This window comes from Numida meleagris, chromosome 32 (genome assembly GCF_002078875.1).
Source record: "Numida meleagris isolate 19003 breed g44 Domestic line chromosome 32, NumMel1.0, whole genome shotgun sequence".
Classification (NCBI taxonomy): domain Eukaryota; kingdom Metazoa; phylum Chordata; class Aves; order Galliformes; family Numididae; genus Numida; species Numida meleagris.
Window position 1 is genome coordinate 331,023 of NC_034437.1, and position 17,396 is coordinate 348,418.

At 60.2% G+C, this 17,396-nt stretch overlaps 2 protein-coding genes across 4 annotated transcripts; both read right to left on the reverse strand.

Annotated features, from left to right (window-relative positions):
• ASIC1 (acid sensing ion channel subunit 1) lies at positions 7–17,085 on the reverse strand. Of its 3 annotated transcripts, XM_021379221.1 has the most exons (12): positions 16,635–17,082; positions 15,688–16,082; positions 14,698–14,893; positions 2,750–2,900; positions 2,251–2,378; positions 1,915–2,065; positions 1,781–1,837; positions 1,545–1,698; positions 1,378–1,469; positions 1,082–1,161; positions 848–952; positions 7–705 (listed from the first exon to the last, which is right to left on the reverse strand). In XM_021379221.1, the coding sequence occupies exons 2-12, from the start codon at positions 16,050–16,052 to the stop codon at positions 601–603; spliced, it is 1,584 nt and encodes a 527-aa protein (XP_021234896.1). In that variant the 5' UTR covers positions 16,053–16,082; positions 16,635–17,082; the 3' UTR covers positions 7–600. The 3 variants fall into 3 exon arrangements, with proteins under 3 accessions (XP_021234896.1, XP_021234894.1, XP_021234895.1); XM_021379219.1 differs by having other exon boundaries at positions 1,082–1,469; positions 16,635–17,085; XM_021379220.1 differs by lacking the exon at positions 16,635–17,082 and adding an exon at positions 16,459–16,616 and having other exon boundaries at positions 1,082–1,469.
• Positions 2,920–6,752, reverse strand: LOC110389230 (acid-sensing ion channel 1B-like). The gene has a single exon (XM_021379222.1). The coding sequence runs from the start codon at positions 4,417–4,419 to the stop codon at positions 3,592–3,594; it is 828 nt and encodes a 275-aa protein (XP_021234897.1). The 5' UTR covers positions 4,420–6,752; the 3' UTR covers positions 2,920–3,591.

The window sequence follows — 17,396 nt, forward strand, 5'->3', positions numbered from 1 at the left end:
GCTGCTCGCCCAGCGGCCCAACATTGCCATCCCCGGGGCAGAGGCCGAGGAAGACATTTCGGAGAGGTGGAGCTGCTCCGTTTTGTGCACATGGAGCGGCTGTGGGTGCCCAGGCAGAGCTGCCATGGTGCGAGTGGGCCCAGGGGACTCTGCTGGGGCCATGGGGCTCTGAGATGATCCCTCCTGCTGGGCATGGGGACAGGTGCAGGCTGAGGCCTGGGGAGCGGAATGAGCATGGAGACAACGGACGGACGGACAGACGAACAGGGCTGTGGATGGAGACTCTGCGGCCCGATGGCTGCTTCTTCTTGGCTTCTGGGTTTCTAGTTAAAAAGGCCGAGGGGAGCCGAGGGGGAGGAGACGGGGCAGGCCCGCGCCCCGGCCCGCTGTGCGTGGCTCCGCGGCTGGGCCGCGGCCTCCTCGAGTCTCTGAGCCAGCACGGCCCGACCCGGCCGCCTGCCCCAAAATCTGAGGCCGCCGCTCTTGTCCGCGTCCCGCCGTGGCTTCGAGCGAGGTCCCCTGGCTGTGTCTCTCCGCTGGGAGAAGGGCAGCTCTCCGGAGGGCTTTGGTAGCTCGGGTTGTTGTACATCCATACGTCGGTTAGCAGGTGAAGTCCTCAAAGGTGCCCCGGGCTGGGTGGTGAGGTAGGATGTTCGCTGCGTACGTCATGCCGGCCGGGTGACCCCGTAGGCTCTCACAGGGGTTCTGTGAGGGCAGAGATGGGATGCTGCGGTCACGGGTTTCACCCAGAACTGAGCCCTGTCTCCCTACAGCGTCAATCCCTGCTGCCGCTTCTCGCCCAGATGGTGACGGTGCCCCCCAACAAGACCCCCTGCCCGGCACTCACATGGCGTTTCACGTCATCCATGCTCAGCGCGACGCCCTTGTCCGTGTTATTCCTCTTGTGGTTCTTGCGGCACTTGCCCCGCCGGCACAGCCGGTGCTTGATCACCTGCGGGAGACAGCTCTCAGCTCCAGGATGGACCCCACCAACGGGGCTTCCCCAGCTGACGGGTGGGACATGGTGCCAAGGGAGCTGTGCCGACCCCAGGGGAATGGGGCACAGCATTCTGGGGCTCACCTCGTAGGCGTAGTCAAACAGCTCCAGCACAGTGAGGATGCTGGCCCCAATAAACAGCCCCATCTGTCCTCCGATGTCACCTGGGGAGGAGAGGAAAGCCATCAGCAGGGCACTGCTGGCAGATGGAGCAGAGAAAGGGCAGAACTTGTCACTGCTTTGACCCTGGCGGGTGCTCTGCTCTGCACCCATGCTGTATGCACACCCTGGTGCCCCAGAATTGGGGTCACAGCATATGGGGCCCCATTGAAGGATGCCAACCACAGCCCTCGGCACAGCCATCAGCCCAGAGTGCTCACCCAGCAATCCAGCCACCTCGTATGCCTTCTTCTGCTCAATTGTCTCATAGTTCAGGGCTTCAAAAAAGATGTCCAGCACCAAGATGTTCTCCCTGCATGGGCAGAAAGCGGCGTCAGGTCGTGGTGCTGGAGAGATGCACTGCCGCCCCATACCTGTGGTGCGTTACCCGATGTACTGCTCCGACTTGTTGTACTTCTTGGCCAGGTACTTGGCAGAGGCTTTGCTGGGGATTTTCACCATGGAGAGCTCTTTGCCATAGCGGGTGACATTGCAGGGCATCTCACAGACACAGTACTCGTTGTCCTTCTCCACCAGAAAATCTGGGCAGGAAGAGAGATTTAGATGGGGATGTGGGAAACCCCAACAGAATCGGCTCAGCCCTGCGGGGCCGGGCAGCCTCACCTAAGGCTGGATCTGCGCACTCCTTGTACTGCTCTGGGGTGCAGTAAGGGGCATCACCTGTGGGAGACAGAACAGGTTTCCCATAGGACTGTGTTCACTGGGTTTGGGGCGAGACGCAGCGATGCATAGCTCACCTGGCATGTGCACCATGCGGCAGTTGCAGTTCTCCACCAGGTAGCGGGTCTCGCAGTCGATGCGGCAGGCGGTGATGCTGTAGGTGTCGTAGAACTCTGAGTCGCCCGTTGTGGCCTTACAGTCGCCCCAGGGAGGTGGCAGGTAGATGAGCTGAGAGGGAAGCCAGGGATGAGGAGAGAAGCACACGTCCCTTCAGCCCACAGCATGGCGAGGGGATGGAGACTCGTGCACCACTCCCCATCTCCATCCCATATTGGGGCAGGAGACGAGGGTGCAGGGAGGGGGCTCAGCACTCCAAGGGGTGGGAGGGAGTGGCAAGGGCCCCCAGCCCCTACCCGCTGCTCCTGGCAGGACACGAAGGTCTGGAAGCCGGGTGCCACACCAAAGCCCAGCTGGTCGATAAGTGGAGGCTCGTCCTGGCTGTGGATCTGCACCTTGATCCCAGCTTCAAAAGAGGTCTCATCTGCAGCAGAGAAGAACAGAGAGGAGCTGAGTCCTGCTGCCAGAGGGAAGAAAACTCCTCCTGTCTCCTACCCTTCCCTTTGGTGAATTCACTCCTTCACATGCCCATGCATCCCTCCATCCATCCACCCCGGGTCCTTGTCCCCTCCAACCCTGTGGTCCAGAGCTTGGGAAGAGCAGCATGGAAAGTGCCTGGCTCTATTTATAAACAAGTGATGGCTGCTTGTCTAAACTGATGGGGAGTTGCCATGGCAAATAGCAAAGACAAGGAGGAAAAAGGAAAGCAAAGGACCTGAAGTGGTGAGAAATAGAAGGAAGGAGCCTTGGGGATGTGGTCCTGTGGGGTGTGGAGCTGGGAGGCTGCTGGGTTACCTGTTTCCCCCCACACTGGGAGATACTCGTCCTGCTGGATGTCCAGCATGATCTCCAGGCCATTGCCAGTGCCCCCCTTCATGGTGATGAGCCGGGGTTTGCCGTCCTGCCCCGCATTGAAGGTGTAGCACTTCCCATAGCGTGTGAACACCTGCAGGAGAGGACACAGGGCTGAGGCTGGGGCCCCTCTGCTGGCCCAAATCTGCCACTGGCACTGTGGCACGGAGCCGGCACCAGCCTCAAAATGTGGCCATGCCCAGCCTGGGGGACAGCCTGACCCAGGCTCCTGCCCCATGGAGTCTCTTAGCATCGGAGCTGCCTTTGCCCTGGTAGAAGGACGAGATCCCCACCGAGGCGATGGGCACAGGTCGGTGGAGATGCTTTGTGGATTTGCAGCACCATGACCCCGCAGCCCCAGGACGGCAGCACTCAGCCCTACGCCCTCACCAGTATCTGCCCCATCTCCTCCAGTCCTGCAGACGGGGTCTGGACAGGATCCTCAGCCCCCCCGCCCCTCTTCTCACCCGTTCCAGCTCTCACCTCCGGCTGCCAGCACAGCTCCATGATGCTGAGCTGCTACCGGCTAAGGGAGCATTTGGGGCCAGCAGGCTGCAGGCTGCACAGTGCAAAGCCCAGACCCCGAGGTGTGGTGGGGACACAAGGATGGAGACATCTGGCCCCAATGCCAATGCCACCAGAATTCCTGGGTGCCTGTCCCCAAGCATGGACAGCATCAACCATTGTGGCTGATCCAACGCGATGCTGGTGGGAGCTGCTCCCTGGTCCCTTTCCTCTCCTAATGGGGCAGGAGACAGGCAGCAGGAATCCCCCAGGAGCTTACTCTATGCCCAGGGCTTTGCTTTTCCCCATCCCAAGCTGTGAACGCGGCACTCATCACACTGAGAAGTCTGAGGCAGCAGAAAGGGGCGAGGAGAAGGCGCGATTGTGGGGCAGGTTGGGGGCGACGGGAGCCAGGAGATGACGGTGCCAAGCAAAAGAGCTGTGCCACCATCCGGTCCCCAGGGCAGCAGGACAGGGCTACTCACCGCCACGAAGTCACCGGGGCCGCACTGCTCGCCCCGGTAGCTGCAGCTCAGCAGCATGTCCTCCAGCTGGTGGCAAGTGCGGTTAAAAAACCCGTGCAAATTTAGGGGCTCATCCTCATCCCAAGAGCTGAACTGGGCTGGCACAAAGCCCAGCTCCATCCCAGGCTCGTAGTCAACCAGGGGTGCAAGGTAGAGCAGGTCCTCGTGGCTGAGCTGCGAGACCCGCACCCGGTTGACGTTGCAGAAAGTGACGGCAGGGAAAGTCATCTCGGGGCTGTCCTCCTCACTGAGCAGTGTGACGTGGTGGTACTCCAGGTAGTACACAATGCGGTCGGCCACCTGGTAGAGGAAGACGGAGAGGGAGAGGAGGAAAGCCAGCGCCCAGAGCGCCTGCCGGGCACCCAGGCTGCCCTCCACAAAGATGTGGCTCAGCCCATGCAGTGTGCAGCTGCTGGCAAAGGCCACGAAGTCTGTGGCTGCCCCTGCGTCCTCCTCCTCCTCTTCTTCCTCCTCCTGCTTGTACAGGAACTCATCCGCTCCATTCTCTCCTCTCCCAGCTGCTGTGGCATCTCTTGGTGCTTCCTCGCTGGAGAAGGAGATGGTGCAGAATATCTGGAGGGGCATTGTGCAGAGTCCCAGCTGCGGGGTGGAGGTCCTGGTCCTGCTTCAGGGTGGGGGTCTCCAGTGGTGAATCTGTGCCTCGCAGAGTGGGTGAGAGGGGCTGGGAAGGAGGAAGGGGAAAAGTTGGGAGCAGAGAAAGAGAAGGGAAAAGGAGTGAGAGGTGTGCAGCGATGCGCGGAGTGAAGGGAGAGAAGCAGAAGAAGAGCAGAGGGCTGCTCAGGGGGGGTTGGAGAGGAGGGGATATCAGGAGCAGAGGGCTGGGGAGGAGCGAGGGGCGGTTCTGCGGGCTCCCTGCTCCCCTGGGAGCAGCCCGGCTGCGGCTGGCAGGACGGAGTGAAGATGTCGCTGGCTCTGGGATGCGCCGCTGCGTTGGGAGCTGAAGGGCTGCCAGATCTGGGGTGCACAGTTGTGCACGGAGGGGTGTGCACGGCTGGGTGTGCACGGATGGGTTTGCATGGATGTTGCGCATTCAGGCACCTGGTATGCTGCATCCTCCATCCCTGGCAGCCCGATCTGCAGCTCCATCCACGCCGTCCTGCCGGGTCCCAGGCTGTTTCCTCAGCCTCCATCTGCTTGGCTCACCGGGGACTCTGAGCTCTTCACCGTGGCAGCCAGAGATTGCCCAAAGCCCTGCGTCACCGTCCTGCCGTCATGTCCATCTGGGTGGTGCCAGTGAGGATGCTGTGGTGTCCCTGAGTGCTCCGTGCTGCTCATTCTGTTGGCACTTGTCCCCATGGGCTCATCTCCCCGCGCCGTGGGACAGCGATGTGTGCAAAGGCAATGCCCTAGGTCGGGTGTCCTCCAAGCCCACGCTGCTTTTTGCAGGATTTGGGCACTGTCATGATTCGGATGATGCCTCCTCCTGGAGAGCCACGCAGTGCATCACCCCATGCTCTGCTCCATGTGGGGCACAGGGAATCCCAGGGTTGACATTCAGCCCTGGTGCTGGTGAGCAGGATAGGATTGGGGTCCTGTGGAGGTAGCCTTGAGGTGGCCTGGGGCTGGTTCTGGGTGAGTCCAGGAGCAAAGGCATCACCCCCCACTCCCTGCAGCCCTGCGGCAGCACGGCCCCTTTTTGCGGTTTGCTATTTTCCTGCGCTCAGCACTTCGTAAAAGCATCCAATGTGACCACAGAGCAATCTCCAGCCCCATCCCAGCACCGCAGCCGCCATCGGCAGCCCGAGGGGAAGGGGAGCGTCTGCATGCAGCAGCGCTTCGATGCACAGGGGCTGGACAAGGGGGTCTGGACGATGCATGGGTGCAACAAGCACACCCCAGCCCCTGAATCAGCTGTGCATCCTTCCCCAAATGGCTCGTGCTCCCTGTGCACATCTCAGCTCATGGACACGAGTATCCCCAAAGCAGGTGAACAAATGCAATCAGGAAACCGCTGCAAAACAGCTCTGATCCCTGTGTGAAGTTATTGGCTCCATCAGAGCAAGAGATGCTGTGAAACATTGGGCATGCACAGGGGACAGCCGCCAGGGCTCAGCCAGGAGGACAAATGACAGAGGGACAACGATGGGACAGCATGGTGTTCCCTGAGGGTCCACCCTGGGGCTCCCCACACAATATTTCCCCAAAGGCCCCTTTGTGTAAAGGGGACAGAGCAGAGGAACCAGCCACAAAGCCAGGGAAAGCAAGCAAGCGTGGGTGACCTTGGGGACAAGCGCCAGAACCACGGGATGAAATTTCATAGGGCTGAGAGCGATGTTGTGCCTTTGGGGAGCAACCTGGAGAGCCTCAGCTGGAAAAATCCTGGGAACAGAGCTGGGACTGGGGAGCTGGGAGCCAGCACGCCACGGGGACCGGGTCACAGGCATTTGGATGGAGATGAGCTACAGCTGCACCACGGGCAGGGCCAGGCTCTAAAAGGCATCGGCTGGGAGGGGTTTGGGGATACTGGGCTGTTCAGTGCTGGGAGGCAAAGGCTTAGGGTGTGACATGAGCCAGCCTCTGAGGATGAGCAGGTGTGAGCTGGCTGAGGTCAGGGTGGGATTTCTCTTGTTTCCTGGTTCTGGGACAGGGAGTTTCAGTGCAATGATTACAGGAAGGAGAGGTGAAGAAAGGGAATAGGAGAGTTTGCTTATCCCTGGTAGACCCTGATTGATGGTGTGAGCGAGTTGCTAATGCAGTCTAATGGTACGGGGGGCTTTCAGGGGTGCTTTTCAGGAGCAATTGCAGCAGGGTGAGGGAGGTGCTGTAATGAAAGCACTCCATCATTGTCTCACTTGGCTGAAACCTGTGGGGAGCACGGGGGCTGTTCCTGGGGAGGACAAATGCTACTTTAGGATGAATGCTCAAAGGGATGGAGGTGACCAGGAACAGTCACAGCCTGGAGCACAGTGGCACTCAGAGGAGCCCATCCTCGCGGCTGGGGACAATCTGTGGCTGTGTCCCCGTGCTGGGGACAAAGGGTCACCATCCCAATTCCTGTGATTTTCGGAGATGCTGGAGGAGCCCTCGGGCTCTCTCCAGCTCCTCCCTCAGCGGGAGATATTTTTACCCTCTTTCAGGTAAAGCTTTTGCGGGGGAGAGGGAATGGGGATGCTATAATTAACTGTGACATCAGCCCCCGTGGCGGCATGTGCTGGGATGCCGCTGCTGCGCCCCAACCTGGGGAATGGGGACGCTCAGTGCCGTTATGTCCCCCGCAGCAGTGGGACCATGGCAGCAGCGCAGTGTTTCCCTGCTCCATGGCGCTGCCTGCCCGTTGTCTTGTCCCGCAGCGTTGGCACAGGCCGGGGGCACCGAGGTTCCCCGGAGCAGGGGAGCACGGAGGCGGCGGGGAAGGAGGGAGGGAGGCGGGTGGGGGATTTGACGGCAGCGGCAGCAGCGCATTTCACAGCCTGTCACGCTTTAATGGCAGAGGAGATCAAAGCCGGGATGGAGTTATTCATAGAGATAAACCAATCCCCGAGGAGGCGAGGAGAAAACAACATTGTGAGCTCTGTTATCCTAGGCATGCAAACCGCAGCCCGGCCCCAGGAGGTGCCGCGGGTTCGCCTGGTTCCGTATCCAGGCGCTGGGGTGGGATGGGACACATTGCAACCCTGCAGCAGCCAGGAGCAGCAATGCAAGGGGACATTTGATGGGGCACAGGGGCTGCCCCGCACCTGCACTGCACGGGATGGAGGAGAAAAGCGGCTTTGCAACACGGCCCGGTGCCCGGAGGGGCTCTGCCCCAGCACGAGGCAGTGCCAGGGAAGTCTCCGTCGCTCGGAGGCGGAGGAGTGGGGTGGGATGCGGGGATCCTGCGGCACTAATCCCACCGCCTTTATCAGATGCTACCACCTTGCCTCCGCTCGCTCCACCGGCCAAGCTGGGCGTACTGGTGTTATCCGCCCCTTTATCCCCCAGATTAGACGCTTCACAGTGGATTAGCATGTCACATCCTAATGCAGAAAAAAAAACGATGATTTAAAAAAAAAATAAAAAAATTAAAAAAAAAAAAAAAAAGAGTTTTTTTCCGCCTGTGCCGTTCCCCACCTCTGCCTTTTTCCCCCACTCTGTGCCCGTGGGGAATGGGGGTGGTGGTGGGTGATGCAGGATCGCTGCTCCCGGCTCATGGAGGGGATGGGGGACAGAAGGGCGCTGTGGGGATGGCACAATCCATCCCGGTGGCCTCGTGCCACCCTGCCCAGGGCTGTCGGCTGCAGAGCCGCGTCCGCAGCGCAGGACTTTAATAAAAAGTGCATTATGGTGAGTAACGCGTTAAGTGGACTTCATTACGGACCCGGGGCCTCCCTGGCTGTTCCGTGTGATTTCCTATCAGACGAGCCTTATCTCCTCTCCAAACGTTCCCATTTAAACTCCATTAATCTTTCAAAACCTCCTCGTCTCGGTGCTTCCCAGCGCGGTGCAGGCGCTGGCAGCATCGCGGGGCTCTGCAGCCCCACTGCTTTGAGGGGGGGTGGGTTCTGTGAGCAAACCCCCATGGCCAAGCTCCTCCATGCACCCACTGCCATACCCAAAGTGCTGGGCACCGATTTCCCCTCCTGTAACGGAGGGCATCTGCAACACCAAGAGATTTCTGGGTGACTTTTTCCCCATGTGCAGCGCTGGTTTTTGCTTTGCGGGGCTCGGTGCTGCGGTGCAGGAGCTGCTGCAAATTCCAGCCTTATTCCACGCAGACACTTCTCCAAAAGCCTTCCCGTAGCTCCTGCTGCTTGCAAATTGCCTGTAAGCTGGGTTGCCATTTTTTTTCCGACATCCTTCACCATTGCTTAGACACACGGCGCAAACAAATCCGAACCGACGGTTTTATTGGTGGCGGTGGGGGGAAAGAATTGTATTCCCATCCGGTTCCCTCGCCGCGTGCCTCGTGGTTTTCACATCTAATCTAATCCAAGCAAGGTGCTCGCACGGCCCCGCTCTGCAGCTGCTCAGGGTGCTGCAAGGAGGGGTTCGAAGGCTGCCAATAGCAAAGGGGTGGCAGCCCCTTCCCTGGCTCCGTCCTTAGGGAGACAGCCCAGATGCAGTGCGGAAGAGGAAAAAAATGCTTGGAAATAATCATGGTAATTTAAAACAAAGAATTGTAACATCCAGTTGTGAAGCCCAATATGCATACAAGTGGCGAGGAGCATCTTGAGTTGCGGCTGTTTCGGGAACTGCAGCGCTGCTCGGAGGGCCCTGGCTCTGACCAAACTCTCTGATAAAGCAACGGTGGCTATAAAAAGGCAGAGAAATTAAACCCGAGGCGAAGGGCCATGGGATGGTTTGTTTCTCAGCTCTCCCTGCGGAGCGCTCCGCCCTCTGCCCGGCTCAGTGTGCCCCTCCACCCCAACTCCTCCTGGCTTAGCACTGGGGGACAGAGGGGGAATTGCACCAGTTCCTTGTGTGCCTTCTTCCTGATAGCTGCAGTTGCCCAACACGCCGTGAGCTGGTGCTGCTGCTCCAGAGGGCCCTCCGATCAAGATGGAAGGGAGATGAAGGGGAAATCGTTTGCATGAATTCCCATTTTCTGGCAGTGTTTTGGAGCTGTGTTCCCAGCCTGCAGCTTCCCCAGGGGCCGGTGGCTGTGAGGCTGTGTGGTGTGTGCCCGGAGCTCCATGGCTGTGGCCTCCCCGCCTCCATCTGCACAGTGCCCGAGAGCTTCCTCATCTCTTTCAGCAGCTGAAGATACCATTTAACCTTATTAATAATAATTAATAATTAATTCATTAATGGTTTTGTGTGCAAAGGCATCTCAAGAGGAACAGTAACAGCCCGGCAGGGCCCCAGTGCGCAGCCAAGGTGCACTGAGCTCTTGGCACAACACCTCCGGGTGTGCAATGTGCACTGGGGTGTGCAAAGTTCTTGGGGTGTGCATGACAACTCTGGGTGTGCATGGTGCACTGAAGTATGCAAAGAGCTTTGGATGTGTGCAACACCCGCAGGTGTGCACGGTGCACTGAGTGTGCAAAGTGCTTTGGGTGTGTACAGCTCCTCTGGATGTGCAAAGTGCTTTGGGTGTACGAGATGCATGGAGGTGTGCAAAGTGTGTTGGATGCGCACAGCACCTCCAGGTGTGCACAGTGCATTGGAGCGTGCAAAGTGCTTGGAGTGTGCAAGGTGCATTGAGCTGTGCAAAGTGCATTGGGGTGCATGCAAAGTGCTTTGGGTGTGCATGACACCTGCAGTCGTGCGTGGTGCGTTGGGATGTGCAGAGTGCATTAGGTGTGCACGACACCTCTGAGTTTGCACAGCTGTGCACGCCTCAGTGCAAGACATCTCCGGATGTGCAAAGTGCTTTAGGTGTATGTGACACCTCTGGGTATGCAAAGTGCTTGGAGTGTGCAAAGAATTCTGTGCGTACAAGGTGGATCAGGACACACAAAGTGCTTTGGGTGTACACGACACCTCCAGGTGTGCAAAGTGCTTCGAGAGTTCCCGATGCACTGGGGTGAGTGAAGTGCTTCGGTTGTGCACGACACCTCTGGACGTGCATTGTTGCCACACTTGCACTGTGCACGCACGTGTGCAGCAGCTCCGGGGATGCTGTTGGGGTGGGCTGCGTCACCAGGCCAGGGACTCAGTGCCCCACGCTGCTCCTGGTGCTGCTGTGCGTCCTCCTCTCTGCTTCCCCACCTCCCAGCAGGCGGTGGGAGCGGCGCTGCTCCGTGCCCACAGGTTCCAGGCGCTAAATGATTCAGCTGCTCCGTGGCAGAGCTGCTAGTGAAGCAGCTGCAGGGTGCAGGCACGTGTCGGCCCCCGCTGCGCTGTGCCCAGCGCCGGTGTTCCTGACGCTCCTCCGCTGCTTTTGGCTCTGCCAAAATCCCGCTGGCTTTGGTGGCATCGCTCCCGTGCAGGAATAGGAATGGTCGTGTTGCAAAAGAGGTGAAATGCAACAGGCTTCGAGCAAACGGCACGGGACGAGCGGAGCTGTGCGTGGCTGAGGGATCCCAAACTCCTCACCCTGAGGGCACCCGCTGCTGGAAAAGCTCCGGCAAAGCCAAGGAGACGCGGAGCAGAGCTCCCGGTGCCTCCACTCCGTGCCCGGGGGCTGCACGGCTCAAGGCTGCTTTGCTTTGAGCAAAACACCAACACGTAGAAATCCTCCAAGCGGGCAGAGCCGGGGTGTTCCCGACCCACCCGCGGCCGCTCCTCTGCTCCGTCACCTCCGATTATTCCGCGCTGCGCAGCCGGATCCCACGCGGTTTGCTCCATTCGCTTGGAAAACGCTGCATGCACCGGGGTCAATGGAACCACTGCTCGACAGCAGCGTGCGGGGGGAGCTGGGCCTGGCAATGCTGTTGGGGGGGGGCCCTGGGGACACCCGCCGGAGGTGCAACACCGCTCAGAGATCGCAGCGACACGCGAACGGTTTCAAACGCTGATGAGTTATTTAGGAGCCTGCTTTTAGGAGCGATTTACATGCACCGCTCGCGTGTTTTACACCGTTGGTAAACGCTGCGTTCCGCCGGGCTCATCCTCGAGGCCCCCAGGTTGGTTTTGCAGGGCGCCATGGGGCCGTGAGGTTTTTGTTTGGGAACTCCGTGCAGCTGTATGGTCTCAGCGACGCTGCGCTCTCAGCTGTGTTGGAGATGCTCCATGCTCCATGGTTACCTGCGGGCACTTCGCTGCGGGGACACAGTGCTCGTCGTGGGGACACTGTGCACACTGCAGAGCTCTAGGCTCGCGATGCCGGCGTCCATCGGTGGGTGCCAGGGGGCTCAGAGGGGCTGGGGGGTCAGCAAGCTGTTCCTGATCTATTCTCCATTACAGCGTCTCCGGAGATGGGAGAAAGAACAGGAGGAGCGTGGTAGAGGTTTGCCCCTTCTCGTCCTCCCTGAGCTCATCGCTTCCAGGGCAGAGGACACACGAGGCAGTGCCATTATCCCTGTGTCAGACTCAATTCTCCCTAGTGCCAGCTCAGCCCCGGAGCCTGATGGGAACAGTCCAGAGGTCTCAACCCTCTGCAGTGATCTGTGGTGCCCTCACGCTCTGCCCGGAGGCCGCTGAGCCCCAAAGCACAACAGGGGTGGGGACATGGGGACGCAGCTCTCCCGCAGGATGGGCTGCAGGGATGTGAGAAGGAAAACTGCAAACGCATCACAACGGGCACAGCAGCATCAGCTCAGCAGCGCTGTCCCCAAAAGGGGCTTCGCAGAGCCAAGCGCATGGCATTGCCCCCAGCTTTAAGGGTGGTTTGCATGGGACAGCTCTAATTCCCATCCCATGTCCCCAGTGGAGAGGTTGCTTCTCCTCCTTTTCCCTGGGATGCAAAGAAAATGAATGGGGTTTGGAGCCCTGTTTAGAGATGGGACCCCTGAGCCCTTCCCTTGCTGGGTGTGGAGCAGATCCAGGGGGTGCAAGTGGGGTTCCTGGGGCTGTGCTGGGATTTGGGGGCTGGGGGAGGAGGTGGCTGCAGCTCCCTGCACATCCTCATCCCAGAATGCTGTGAAGGGGGGGGGAGCTTGGTGGATCCCAGGCACCCACCTGGTGCTGGAGAGGCTGTGAAGAGCCAGGGGAGGGATTGGTGTACCCATGCTGCATCCCCAGGTCTCTTCAAAGGCTTCAGTGCTCTAAACAGGACAACCCTGGGCATCTCTGGCCCTGGAGCATGCCTGCATTGCACTCCAAGCACCCACCCTGCAAAATACCGACCAGGGTGCATGGAGGAGGAGGGGAGCAAGCAATGCCCTGACATGGACCTGTGATGATGCAGGATGAAAGGGGAGGTGGGAAAAGCCTGGAACCCCCCCCCAAATCTCCTCCCCTGCATCCAGCAGCAGCCCTGTGCACGGGGGGACCTGACCAGGCTGTAAGGCCACTCCATTTCCTGTGATGCTGTATCTGCCCCCATCCCTCCCTCATGCCAAGAATAGGGGGTGCAGGGGGGATGTGGGGTGTGTGGTGGGGACACGGCTCTCCCCATTGCCTCCCACATACATCAGCAGGCAGCCAGCATCACCTGGGTGGCTGCTCACACCCCAGCTCTCCCCATTGCAACCCCCAGCTCTGAAGTTGGGTGGTTGCAAAGGGGATGGCGGCAGAAGGGACCAGTCTCCATTCCCACCTGTACACAGACAGCTTCCTTCCAGCCCATGTGGTCTGGGCAGCCCTAAAATCCCCCCAGCAATGGTCCTGGATACAGCATCTCCTCTGTATCAGTCAGAGGAGGGGGCAGTGCTGTCTGTGACAGTGTCTGTGCAGGCAGCCCTCCTGCCTGGGCTGTGTTGGGGGCCCCGAAACATAGAGGGGAGCACAAGGCAGTGGGACCAGTAGTGGGGCAACGTGGGCTGGAGGACGTGGTGCATCATGTAGGGATGAGGAGCATTGCACAGAGACGTGAAGCATCACATAGGAGAACGTGGAGCATCAAATAGGGACATGGATCATTGCTTGGGGACACAGAGCATTGCATAGAGGTGACAGAACATTATACAGGGACATGGAGCATCACACAGGGACATAGAACATTGCATAGGGGTGATGGAGCATCACGTAGGGATGTGGAGCATTGCATAGGGACATGGAGCATCACACGGGTGATGGAATATCGCATGGAGACAACGGGGCATCACATGAGGACGTGGAGCATCACATAGGAACATGGAATGTAATGTAGGGATGTGGAGCATTGCTCAGGGATGGTCCCACTGCTGCCCTGGCACCCACTGGCCTCAGTTGGTGTCACTGGACCCAGAGCAGCACAGAGGAGCTCAGCACGAATGGGCACAGGAGGGAGTGGCACAGAGGCAGGAATGAACCTTTGGGTCAAACCAAAAGCTGCCAGCCAGCAGCAGCCAAGAGCTGCAAGCCAAACCCACGAGGGCACAGGGCCAAGGTTTCCCGAACAACACCATCCCCATCCCCAGCACGCACAGCTCTGCCGGCGCACGGCTGCAAGGGGAATCCAACAAGCAACATAAATACAGCACTGAGCCAGCTTTTTCTAATCAAATCCATTAAATCATCCAAACCTGCTTGCAAGGAATAATCCAGGCAGTAATAATAAACCAGCTGCACGTCTATTTTGCTTCTCCCGCTTCGAGCAGAGAGGGAAGGAGGGTGCTTGGGCCCTAACGGCGGATATAAGGACGCAGCGGGAGGGTCCCCGAGGATGCTCTGGTGCAGAAAACACTGGGGAGCACCAAGCATCAAAGCTGGCGGTGGCACACGTGGGCTGGGACCTGACCCTGCCAGGGAGGATCCGGCCCCCTCACCTCCATTTGACAACCAAACAACAGAGGAGCGCTCTATCCCAAGATCCTGTCGAGGGAATTTAGTGCTGAAGATTAAAATCCCTCGTATAGCACTGGGATGCGTGCAGCGGCCCTGGGGACACCCAGCCGGTGCCTCGGCACGCGCTGCGGCTTTGTCATGGGAGGTGAGCGGGATGTCCCCAAGGCCACACCGGGGAGAGGGATGCGGACCCCAGAGCTGTGTGCTGCACACCAGAGCCGAAGGGACAAGGCAGCTGATGGGGAGAGGCGGCCGCGGGGCACAAAGGCGTTACTGTGCACTGGAGCCACGCAGCAGTGTGAAATGCAGCCTCTGTGCTGCACTGCTGGGACCTGCCGTCCCCAAAGGCTCGCGGGGCTTCCCCTGCCTCTCCCTGCTGTGCCACCAACACATCCTCACTGTGCAGCGGTTTCCAGCGCAAATATCCAGCCCATCACGCACAGCCCTGCATAACCCGGAGTGCTAAACCCCAGCAGCATCCCCTGGCACCCCCTTGGTGATGCTGCTGCCCGCCCTTTGGGATCCAAAGGGAAGCAGGAATGGTGACAGGCAGACAGATGCCCTCCTTGCGTGGAATTCACAGCCTGGGGAGGGGGCCGCGGGGGCACTCACCACTTTGAAGTCTTCGGGGCTGCACTGCTCCCCGCGGAAGAAGCAGGAGAGCAGCATCTCCCGGATGTCGTGGCCAGCACGGTCGTAAAACTCCAACATATTGAAAGGTTTGGGCTTGAAGTTTCGGAAGTTCGCCTTGTCCTGCAGGATTTCCAGCTGCTTCTCGTCAGCCGTCTGCGTGTCCGGGATCTCGTATCTTAGGGGAAAGAGCAGGCAGAGGCTCAGGCCTGGCTGTGGTGCCTTCACACGAGCTACTCCTGCCCCAGCCCAGGGCAAAAGCACATGGCATCTTTAGGGCTCTCAGCAACACAACTTGGATGGGCAAGGAGGTGTCCCATGCATTCAGCCATCAGCATCTTCCTACAAGGGTCGCTGCAGCCCCTGTGACAGCACCAAACCCGGACCAGCCTCTCCACAATCGGACCTGCAGCAGTGGTCCCAGATCAGGGCAGCCCGGAGCATGCCCTGTGCACTTAAATATGCACAGGTGGAGACTGCTGCTGGGCCCCGGGAACATGAGGGTGGCTCGGTAGCACCAAGGAGCTACTACATGCAAGGGGATGGGATGGGTAGGGTGGGTGAGGGGTCTCGCCCTCGCTACTGCACTGTGGGGCCCCTGCAGCCCAAGGGATGGCTGCAGTGTGCTGGTGGCATGCAGCAGCTTCACCATGGAGCTGTGTTCTGGGGCTGGAATCGCATGTGCTGGATCCAAGCACAGGGACTGGAACCGTGTGTGCTGAGATCCATGCACCGGGGCTGGAACAGGGTGTTCTGGACCCCCAGGAACAACTCCATGGCCAGGAGCAAGACCTGGGGGATGCCCTCTAGTTAGGGTTCATGCTTGCACCCCGCTGCAAAGCTGAGCTGCCTCAGGATGTGCTTCCTTGTGGAGATGGAGGCGATGCATCGTGCAGTAGGGCAGCAGGGCACATGGTGACAACGCTGAGCTGGGCACAGAGGCGTCACCTGGGGCCACTTCAGGACACCCACCTGTTATTGAGCAGGGCGAGGAGTTCCCCGGCGTGGTACAGGTCGTTCTTGGTCACGCGGCTGAAGCGGAACTCGTTGAGGTTGCAGAAGGTGACGGCGGGGAAGGTGAGCCTGGTGGCGGCCACCTCGTCCAGCTTGGTGACGTGCGGGTAGAGGAAGTAGTACTGGATGCGGTTGGTGCAGACCAGGGCGAGCAGCGCCAGCGAACCCATGAAGCAGAGCGCCCAGACCACGCGCTTCAGCGACAGCCGCTCGTAGGAGAAGATGTGCGAGATCCCGTGCAGGGTGGAGCTGCTGGCGAAGGCCTGGATGCTCACCGGCTGCCCGCTGTCCACCTCCTCCTCGTCCACCTTCAGGTCCATCATGGTCCGTGCCGGCAGCCCGGGGGGGCCACTCTGTGGGGAAGGGACCCCTGGGTGCCCGGTGCCACCTCCTGGGTGCCACCGCCGCCTGATGCGTCCCAGTGTGGGGATGCAGGGGTGCACCTCTGTGCACTGCCATCCTCATTGCTGGGGGTGCACCCTCGCATGGGGCAGCGCTTTGCTGCGCCCCATTCTCCCCCCGCACCCTCTATATTCTATCTCTGCATTCATCGGGGTGCAGCCTCTTGCACTCCCCCCCCCCTCCCACCTCCTCTCTGCCCTCCCCATCCCACAGCACGACCGAGGTGCTGTGCCCCCCCCCCGGTACCCCCGCAGCACGCATCCCCTCCGCCTCCCCCGAATGGCACCAGCGCATCGACAAAGAGACGAAGGAGGGGAGGATGCAAACCTGGAGTCAGGGCCGCTGCGACGCGGGTGCCGGGGCTGGGGCCGACCTCCCTCCGCCGGGGTGGGAAGACGAAGCCGGGAGCGGGGATGGAGGGTGCGAGAGGCACCGAGCCCGGCAGTGGCGGGCGAACCGGAAAAGAAAAGGAGGGGGGGGAATAAAAATAGCCTCGGCGGTACCTTTGGTGCAAGCGTGGGAGCGGGGATGCGTCGGGGCCTCGCTCAGCGCCGCGCAGGGGGACCGGAGGCGACCATTGCCGGAGAGAAGGCGGCCGATGGGTGCGAGGAGAGGAGCGGGAGGCGAGCGGGAGGCTGCTGCCCTGCCAACCACATGGAGCGATGGATGGAGGGATGGATGGATGGATGGATAGATGCCTCCCCCTGTGGCTATCTGGGAGCTGGTGATTTCTTCAGATGCATAATCCGCATGAAGTCATTGTCTGTGCGCTGGTGGGGCCGGAGGCCGCCGAGGGGTGCCGCAGGCCGGTGGACAGCGAGGAGGAGGAGAAGGAGGAGGAGGAGAAGGAGGAGGAGGGAGAGGCGGAGGAGCCGGGAGCTCCAGCGATTGCAGGCTGCTGGCAGGGGCTGTTGGTGCTGCTGCCGTGTGCGTGTGGGGATGTGTGTGTGTGTGTGTGCATGCGTGTGCCGCTCCCATCCCCCAGCGCCTTGCAGCCGGGCTGCAGCTCCCCGCGCCCCCCGGCCCCCCCTCAGTCCCCCACACTGCTGTGACCCGGCTCTCCTCAGGCCACGGCCTCCGCTGCCCTCTGGGTTTCCCCCCCCCCCCGTCGGCCCGATCCCACTTGGTGGCTCCATCTGTTTCGGGGCAGCAGCATGGCACTCACTTCTGGACACAACCCTGGCACGATGCTCACAGCGGCGGGGACCTGACCCTGCAGGCAGCGCCGGGCTCCTGCCCCTGCCGCTCTCCTGGCTGTGAGAACA

What these genes read in the sequence shown, in the direction of transcription:
- LOC110389230 (XM_021379222.1), bottom strand. Translation starts at nt 4,419, where the DNA reads ATGCCCCTCCAGATATTCTGCACCATCTCCTTCTCCAGCGAGGAAGCA.
- ASIC1 (XM_021379219.1), bottom strand. Translation starts at nt 16,052, where the DNA reads ATGATGGACCTGAAGGTGGACGAGGAGGAGGTGGACAGCGGGCAGCCG. An exon ending in CTCGCCCTGCTCAATAACAG is followed by an intron (nt 14,894 to 15,687) that starts GTGGGTGTCCTG and finishes CTTTCCCCTAAG; the next exon opens with ATACGAGATCCCGGACACGC. An exon ending in GCCCCGAAGACTTCAAAGTG is followed by an intron (nt 2,901 to 14,697) that starts GTGAGTGCCCCC and finishes CCTCTCCTGCAG; the next exon opens with GTGTTCACACGCTATGGGAA.